The sequence below is a fragment of the Babylonia areolata genome, chromosome 32 (genome assembly GCF_041734735.1).
Source record: "Babylonia areolata isolate BAREFJ2019XMU chromosome 32, ASM4173473v1, whole genome shotgun sequence".
In the NCBI taxonomy this organism is placed as follows: Eukaryota; Metazoa; Mollusca; class Gastropoda; order Neogastropoda; family Buccinidae; genus Babylonia; species Babylonia areolata.
In genome coordinates, this window is record NC_134907.1 from 7,635,596 (window position 1) to 7,645,261 (window position 9,666).

General features: G+C 41.9%; 1 protein-coding gene across 1 annotated transcript in view; it reads right to left on the minus strand.

The window, feature by feature from the left end:
• The window catches only part of LOC143276423 (neuronal acetylcholine receptor subunit beta-3-like), a 35,735-nt gene extending 26,069 nt beyond the window's left edge, over positions 1-9,666 (minus strand). Inside the window, exon 1 of the mRNA XM_076580913.1 lies at positions 9,615-9,666. Within this exon, the coding sequence (XP_076437028.1) occupies positions 9,615-9,666 (52 nt within the window). The remainder of the gene's footprint in view (positions 1-9,614) is intronic.

A 9,666-nucleotide genomic window follows, 5' to 3' on the forward strand; every position in this document is an offset into this window, starting at 1 on the left:
TCAGCGTTGGGTGGGTTATGGAAACAAGAACACATGCAACAAGCACACCCCTGAAAGCGGAGTATGTCTGCCTACATTGCGGGGGTAACTAAACGAAACGGTCATACACGTAAAATGTTACATGTCTGTCTGAGTGTGAAGGTGTGCGTGCCTGAAATCTGATTGAATGACACCGGAAGCGAATGATGAGCGCCCAATGGCAGCCGTCAGTCGGCTCTACCCAGGTAGGTAATAATAATAATACATAGTTTTTCTATGGCGCGATATCCAGCACCGATGCTGCTCAAAGCGCCTTACATCATCCGGTTGACTATAAACATACCTTAAAAAACACATCAACCGCTATCTGACAATGGAAAACATCCAGTGTGTTCATATGAATGAAAAAGCACACTTAAGAGATGAATCAGATTATAAAAGCTATGAAGTAAATAAGGCTCAGATTAAAACAAAATGCATTTCATAGAACGCACACACACACACACACACACACACACACACACACACACACACGCACGCACACACACACACACACACACACACACACACACATATATATATATATATATATATATATATATAGCTGTCCCTCCCTTACAGACACACACACACTCACACACAGACACACACACGCTGACATTAAAAATCAACTGCACTAAAAATAAAATTGCATAAGCATTACGATATTTCTTATTTTCTAACATATAATTCTGTTCGGATATACTAACATACCTACACACTTACACACGCACGCACACACACACGCGCGCGCGCACGCACACACACATATACACACACACACATATATATAGATGTCCCTCCCTTACAGACACACACAAACACACTCACACACACTCACACACACATGCTGACATTAAATGTCAACTGCACGAAAAACAAAATTGCATAAGCATTAAGATATTTCTTATTTTCTAACATAGAATTCTGTTCGGACATACTAACATGCCTACACACTTACACACGCGTACCAGACCACTGTACACTCACAAACACATGCACGCTCGCACGCACGCACACACACACACACACACACAGACACACACGCGCGCGCGCGCCCATTAAAAAATAACCAGATAGAAAAAATGCCATCACATCTAAGACCAATACTACATAAAATACACAATGCATTAAAACAGGACTACAAAAATACCAGTACAAAGATACTTGTTAACAGGCATACCTTGGTTTAACCGTTTCGCCCAGAACAAAAATGCTTACGGAAAAGGTACGTTTTCAGATCTGACTTAAAGGAATGTTGATCAGAGGCATTCCTAAGAGATGAAGGTAGAGACTTCCACACCTGGGGAACCTGAGCTCTGGAAGGCCTATTTCCAGCACATTTCAGATTAGTCCTTGGAACTTTAAGAAGCTTTTCAGAACTGGATCTTAATATTCTGTGCGGTTCATATGTTTCCAATACAGAGAGATACAATGGAAGAGACTTGTCAAAATGTTTGAAGGCGAGTGTTGCTAACTTATAGTGAATGCGGGACTCAGTTGGAACCCAGTGTAACTGATTCAGCAGAGGTGTAACATGATCAGATTTCTTTTTTGGCGAGAACCAGTCGTGCAGCATTGTTCTTGATTTTCTGTAATCTGTTGATGGAGGAAGATGGTAAACCTGCAAGAGTGGAATTGCAGTAATCCAGTCCTGGACAGGACAAATGAGGAAACCAACTGAGCCATATTTTTCTCTGTTATGTAGGGTCTGGCTGAGCCTAGCCTTTGGAGATGAAAATTACATGAGCGACACAAGAATGAAATTGGTCGTTCATAGTCAAGGTTTGATCGATATATACACCCAGGTATTTGGCTGATGTTTGAAATGCTACTGAAGCAGGGCCCAAACGTAACTGGGTCCTTTTCTGCTGCCTTAAGACGAGTTAGGTCTCCAACGGCTAAGAGTTCAGTTTTGTCTTCATTGAGCTTTAGCTTGTTTTTGTCCATCCATGTTTTTACATCAGCTACACAAGCTTCCAATTCAGTAATGACTGTTTTAAAATCAGATGGTGGAGCGGCTTTTTGTAATTCTGTGTCATCTGCATATTTATGGTAACCAAATGAGTGCCTTTTGAAGATGTCAAAGGCAGAGTGTACAAAGTGAAAAAGATAGGCCCTAAGACTGATCCCTGAGGGACACCAAACACAAGAGGAATGACTGTAGAGGTGCTATGTTTTACTTTAACCTTGAGTTGACGATTTGAAAGATATGAAGAAAACCATTTTGAAGCAGTAGATTTAATGCCAAAGGTAGTGCTAAGACGATTGATAAGAATTTGGTGGTCGTTGTATAATGCGCTGACACATCTAAAATCCACTCATGTATGCTTTTGTCTTTTGAGAGGTGTCTGTGACCGAAAAGAGGCTGTTTTCTGAACAATGGTTTTACGATAAGCTACTGACAGTTTCAGCAGTGCTCTTTTCAAGATTTCCTTGCTGTCTTTCAAAAGTTATGTCATAAAATATGCATGTGATCAGCAAGAGCTCAAGTCCATGCTTAACTGGGGTGAATGCTCTCTCGAACTCAAACCAGTCGAGTAGTGTGACATGTTTGTGGTATGGTTTACATCATAGCGTCTTCAACTGGTCTTGAAAGAGTGCCAAACGACTTTACTTCTGGATCCGTGGTATTTTTATAGAAATATAAAATCGCAGTTAAAACTAGACTCTGTTTAGTGTATTTATCAGGAGATTAAAACTCAGTAATATAAGTCTGTTTATATTATATTGTATCGATTGGTGGGGTCATAAAAGCAATATTATATGCAACAAAATTGACAACCTGTAATGCTACTCGAATGTGTATCGAGGGGTTTGAATGTACAGTATCCGTGATAGGCTTCTCAATGGTTGCATGCGCTCCCTTCTAACTGTCTAGGCAATGATTTCATTTGTACTTGCGGCGTAAGCTGCGCTATATGGATCGTCCAAGCTCATACAACCGTTCAGTCATGTATGGAATGTCGTGCAAAAGATGGTCACATCACATCATGATAATCAAGCACTTAGTCTGTAAGAACTGAAGTTCACACTCAGTATTTAATAAGACGTGTAAGTTAAATCATTGACGAATTCTCACGGATATATGAATAGATTACAAAAGTTTCTTCACCTTGGATCAGTGTGGTTCGGATTTGGAATGTTGGTTGTCTCCTTTGATACACGTTAATTTTCTTTCGCCCCCGACATGATCGATTTTTAGGGAGTTGTAGGCCAGTTCAGTCTTTAAGATGTATCACTATGCGATAAGGTGTACGTGCACTGCCGTGAACAAAGGAATTGAACCGGTACTTGCATGCGAGCGTGAGTTTTATGTTGCACTGAACACTGCTGTTGGCCATACTTACAAGCAACTGGCGACGACGATGAAACTGAACCCAGACAAAATCCAACACAACATCAAAGCACTACAAACGACAAACCACCACAAAGTAACACACCAACCACCAATACGACACAATTCACATAAAATATCCATTGAAGCAAATTCTGTGAAACTGAAAACTGTTCATAATGTCATGCCCCTGAACCTCCCTTGCTCAGTTAAATGGTTAAACTGTGAAGGGACAGTGTGTGAGTGTGAGTGTGTGTGTGTGTGTGTGTGTGTGTGTGTGTGTGTGTGTGTGTGTGTGTGTGAGTGAGTATGTGACTCACTGTGTGACACACATTGTGTATGTATGTGTGTGTGTGTGTGTGTGTGTGTGTGAGTGACATGTATACACACTGTGTCACACATTGTGTGTGTGTGTGTGTGTGTGTGAGATCTTTTAATTTACATTCTGTTAATTTCCTCAGATTCACTTTATTCTTTTAATCATTTTTATTCCACATGTCAAACAGTGAATTCCTGTTCCAATGTAAGACAATAAATCAGTCTTGCGTCAATCATTGTTAAATAAATTATTATCAATTGGTTATACCATCATTACATTTCAGTATTTGTCAATGTGGGTAAAATAAGAAAGCTTACCTTCAGACACTTCAGCTATATCCAGTCCCCCAGTCACTTTGCTTGCATATTCCTTGTGTGAGCTGTGAGAAACCCAGTTCTATCACTTCAGTGCAGCAAGTCAGTTTCACTTGTTTCCATGTCAGTCACAACACTGATGGCACCTGGTGCATGTGATTTCGGCAATTACAGGCGAAGGCTTCCAATCTTTCTGTATCTAGTGCAAATGTTGATTCGTCATCTACATCAAAATTAATATTATTGTTGATGAAAACTGAACGACAATCCTGCGTCGTCTGCTTTCGAAATCAGCGTTGCCTTCGTGTTCACTGAGATCGATTTCATGAACGGTCAGTTCCATCAATGAAGTACTGGGTTAGAAACTCACAAATGTCGTCTTCTTCATTGAATGGCAAAATGTGTGCAACGCAAGTGTATCTTGTCAGGAAATCGCCAAGTCAATCTTGAAAACGTGCTTCCGAACCCTGCGACCATGTTTATTTGAGCTAGCGTGCTGAATGGCTGGTTTCGTCACGTGGCCTCTCTCGGCCAATGACAGAGGGGATTTTCCTTCATAGTGACGCATTGTTTACGTAGTGTATCCTTATTTTGAAAGCGACGATTCGCTCGTAGTTAAAAAATCAACCAATGAGAAGGACATAGATTGAAAGAGACGGACTTGACCTTTAAAACAATGTATGATTCGACCGGTCGATTCCAAGAGATGACGGAGGGCAAGCTTGTCAAAGTTGATCGATTTCGCGAAGTCATAGGCGATCAGAATGACGGGTTAGGCATTTTAAGCACACTTTTAAGGCAAAAGAAGACACAGTTATGCCTAGATACTTCAATATGAGATAAAAGAAAGCCTAAAGTTTACTATGAAGTCAAAATCTGAAAATCGACAACCTGACCCCCACCCGCCTAAAATCGCCGCTAGCGGGAAAGTTGGTCAGGGACAAAGCGACTCATTCCGTGATGGAGGGTCACATATATGTTAACAGGCATACCTTGGTTTAACCGTTTCGCCCAGAACAAAAATGCTTACGGAAAAGGTAAGTTTTCAGATCTGACTGAAAGGAATGTTGATCAGAGGCATTTCTAAGAGATGAAGGTAGAGACTTCCACACCTGGGGAACCTGAGCTCTGGAAGGCCTATTTCCAGCACATTTCAGATTAGTCCTTGGAACTTTAAGCAGCTTTTCAGAACTGGATCTTAATATTCTGTGCGGTTCATATGTTTCCAATACAGAGAGATACAATGGAAGAGACTTGTCAAAATGTTTGAAGGCGAGTGTTGCTAACTTATAGTGAATGCGGGACTCAGTTGGAACCCAGTGTAACTGATTCAGCAGAGGTGTAACATGATCAGATTTCTTTTTTGGCGAGAACCAGTCGTGCAGCATTGTTCTTGATTTTCTGTAATCTGTTGATGGAGGAAGATGGTAAACCTGCAAGAGTGGAATTGCAGTAATCCAGTCTGGACAGGACAAATGAGGAAACCAACTGAGCCATATTTTTCTCTGTTATGTAGGGTCTGGCTGAGCCTAGCCTTTGGAGATGAAAATTACATGAGCGACACAAGAATGAAATTTGGTCGTTCATAGTCAAGGTTTGATCGATATATACACCCAGGTATTTGGCTGATGTTTGAAATGCTACTGAAGCAGGGCCAAACGTAACTGGGTCCTTTTCTGCTGCCTTAAGACGAGTTAGGTCTCCAACGGCTAAGAGTTCAGTTTTGTCTTCATTGAGCTTTAGCTTGTTTTTGTCCATCCATGTTTTTACATCAGCTACACAAGCTTCCAATTCAGTAATGACTGTTTTAAAATCAGATGGTGGAGCGGCTTTTTGTAATTCTGTGTCATCTGCATATTTATGGTAACCAAATGAGTGCCTTTTGAAGATGTCAAAGGCAGAGTGTACAAAGTGAAAAAGATAGGCCCTAAGACTGATCCCTGAGGGACACCAAACACAAGAGGAATGACTGTAGAGGTGCTATGTTTTACTTTAACCTTGAGTTGACGATTTGAAAGATATGAAGAAAACCATTTTGAAGCAGTAGATTTAATGCCAAAGGTAGTGCTAAGACGATTGATAAGAATTTGGTGGTCAGTTGTATCAAATGCCGCTGACAGATCTAAAAATGCCACTACAGATGTATGTCTTTTGTCTGTGTTTGAGAGGAGATCTGTGACCGAAAGAAGGGCTGTTTCTGTGCAATGGCTTTTCCGATAAGCTGACTGACAAGTTTCAAGCAGGCCGTTTTCATCAAGATGTTCCTGGAGCTGTCTTTCAAAAGGGATGTCATAAAAAAATTGCCATGTGATCAGCAAGAGCCAAGTCCATGACTTTAAACTGGGGGGTGTGAATGCTCTCTCGAACCACAAGCCAGTCGAGAGTGTGACCATGTTTGTGGGTTGGTTCACATATTAGCTGTCTTAACCCTGGGTCGTGAAGTAGAGTGCGCAACCGAAGTATATCTGGACCGCTGGTTTGTTCATAATGAAGATTAAAATCGCCAGTTAAAACTAAGACTCCTGCTTCTAGGTTGTATTTATCCAGGAGATTAGAAAACTCAGTAATAAAAGTCTGGGTTTTACATTTATTGTATCGACTTGGTGGGGGTCTATAAACGCAAATAATATGGCACACAGAACTATTGCACTCAACCCTTAATGCTACACCCTCGAATGATGTATAATCGAGGGGTTTGAATGTACAGATATCCTGAATATGGCTTCTCATAATGGTTGCAATACCGCCTCCCTTTCTAACTTGTCTAGGGAATGATTTCAGTTTGTACCCTTGCGGCGTAAGCTGCGCTATATATGATTCGTCTCCCTGCTCATACAACCAGGTCTCAGTCAGTATGGCGATGTCAAAAGCATGGTCAACAGTCACATCATGAATAAAAGCAGTCTTCTGTCTGCATGACTGAACGTTCACACACATCAGTTTTAGATAAGACGGGTGAGAGGGTAAATCATTGACTGAAGATTCTTCACGGGGATTATATGAATAAGATTAAAAGAGTTTACTCTCACCTTAGGAATCATGTGTGGTTCGGGATTTGAAATGTTGGTTCTACCTTGAACAACACGTATAATTTTCCTTTTCCGTACCCTCCCCCGACAAGATCGTTTTTTACGGGGGAGGTTGTAGCCAATGTTCAAGTCTTTAAGACGTCGTATCACATTATGAGATAAAAGAGTGTACGTGCACTGTCCCAGTGTAAGCAAATGGTGCCGAGTGTACTTGCATGGCGAGGCGCGTGCAGTGTTGATGTTTTGCACTGAACACTGCGTGTTGGCCATACTCCAGCATTGGCGGACGACGATTGGAAACTGAAGCCCAGAGCAAAAATGTCCAAACGAACAGTTTAAAAGCACATGGAACAGGATAAAACCACCACGTTAAAGGTATGTACATCACCAAGTAGTCTGACAGATAAAAACGCGATTTAAAACGCAGGGAATAAAACAATCACTAAAAACTTGAGAGAGCAAAAGAGCCTGCCTGTCAGGCGACTAGTCCGCACTACGTAGCCTGTTGTGCAAATGACCCCTGAGTTTGTAAAGCGCTAAGAGCTTGGTCTCCGACCGAGGATAGGCGCTCTATAAGTATCCACATCATTCATTCATTCAGTCTGGAGACGCCGTGACAGTCAGTTGACATTGTGATCCAGTGTTCTCCAGTGGTCAGGGTTCGAGGCACCGCTTCAGCATAGTGTCTTGTCCTTTGTGACGCCACTGTTCTCCCTTTGTCATCACTCCACCCAGGTGTGAACAGGTGGGCACCTGACTTCTGCTGGGGAAGGTTATAACGGCAGGGTCACCTCTCACCTCAAGGTCGCCACTCTTGGCAGTCTCGCTGCTGCGAAACTCCAAGAGTAGGCAAAACCACAAGATAAATTACAGCAATTGTCGGGTATGAATGTGAGAGTGAATATTTAGGTAAGTAGTGGGTAGGGGGAGTGCTGGAGGGAGGGCGCTGCGGCGGGGGGTGCCACGGGCCATCAATAGGATGCCTGCCTGTCGCTTCTCGCCCCCTCTGATCCAGTTAGTGGGCCAGGAGGGAGAGTGTGAATGTGATTGGAGTAATTTTTTTTTTCTTTCAAGCAACCGGTCTGCGGAAACACCCCAAAAAATGTGAAAAAAAAAATCAACGTGTTGATTGTGGCTACACAACAGAAGAAGAAGAAGAGGAGAGGACTGGGCCCCGCCTACCAGTGTCAGCCCCAAGACACAGTGGACATGAAATCGCTGCCCCTTTTTTTGGCCGTAAAAGGTTATGGGACCTCTTTTCTTTTCTTTTTTTTTTTCCATTGTCTAATACTCTCTTTTCTTCGCATCTCTCCCTCCCCCTCTCCCTCCCCCCCTCTCTCTCTCTGCACCAGACCCTGACCCCCAACGCCCCCTCCCCCTCCCCCTCCCCATGTGTTAGTATAATGGCCTGAGGCCATTAGTCTTCTCTCTCTCTCTCTCTGAAAAAAAAGAAAAGAAAAGCTCTGTCATGTTGTGGTCTAACGTGTTTAACAAAAAACATTCTCAAAGGGTTAGTTTGATTGTCGATATTTTAGGGAAAACAACAAAACAAAAACATAACCAAAAAAAAAAAAAAGGATATAAAATGTCAGTTAACAGAGTATAAATCCCGTAAAAAGCGTCTGTCATATTCCAAACAATACTAACTGGTGATTTTTTTTTTTAATTATTGAAATTTACAAGACCAAAGTGGAAATGCTATACCACATGTTCCGGTCATTATCAAACAAATGACTTCAAAAGGAAAACAGGCGGAATCTTCAAATGCACCGTCATCTACCCCCCTCTCTCCTTCCCCCACCCCCTACCCCACCCCCTCTTCTTTGCTGTATACTGTAGATCCTACTATTCCCACTGCAGCCTGTACCAACTCGGTGTGGGAACCTGAGATGAGAATATTTGTACATAACTCTTCTCCTTTTTTTCTCTTCAATTTTTCCTCTCTTTTGACAGTTTTGTTTAGCCGTACAGCAGGTCTTGAAATGCGTGTGTGTGTGTGTGTGTGTGTGTGTGTGTGTGTGTGTGTGTGTGTGTGTGTGTGTGTGTACTGGTGTGTGTACTGGTGTATGTGTGTGGGTGGGTGCATATAGCAATATTTGTACATGATGCCTCTTTTTGAATTAGTTGTGTTTAAAGCCATATGTACGACAGCGTATGTGTGTGTGCGTGTGTGTGTGTGTGCGTGCGTGCGCGCGCGCGCGCACGCTCGTGTGTGTGTGTGTGTGTGTGTGTGTGTGCAGATCTTTTTTTTGTTGTTGTTTTTTTGTGCGCTTAGAGTTGAATTCATCAAGATTTTGCGCCTTATAGATACCATAATCATTACTATTATCATTATTAATGAAGCGTTTTGAGTCAGCCCTTTAGTCCAGGAATACATATCTAAAATGATGATTATATAAACGTTCGCGTGTGTCGTTTTCATTTCGGATGATAATACGATTTTTTTATTTTTCAAAATTATTTCATTTATCAAAAAGGAAGAAAACTATGTCTTTCCTGATAAAATTAAAACAAACAAAAAACAACAACAACCACCGAAGACGATGTGTAAATAGCTAGCAACACAATGTGGATGAAATAAAACAATGTTGGCATACCTTGTGCGCTGACCGCTGCCAACAGCGTTGCCAGCACCAGCACCAAAGCCAT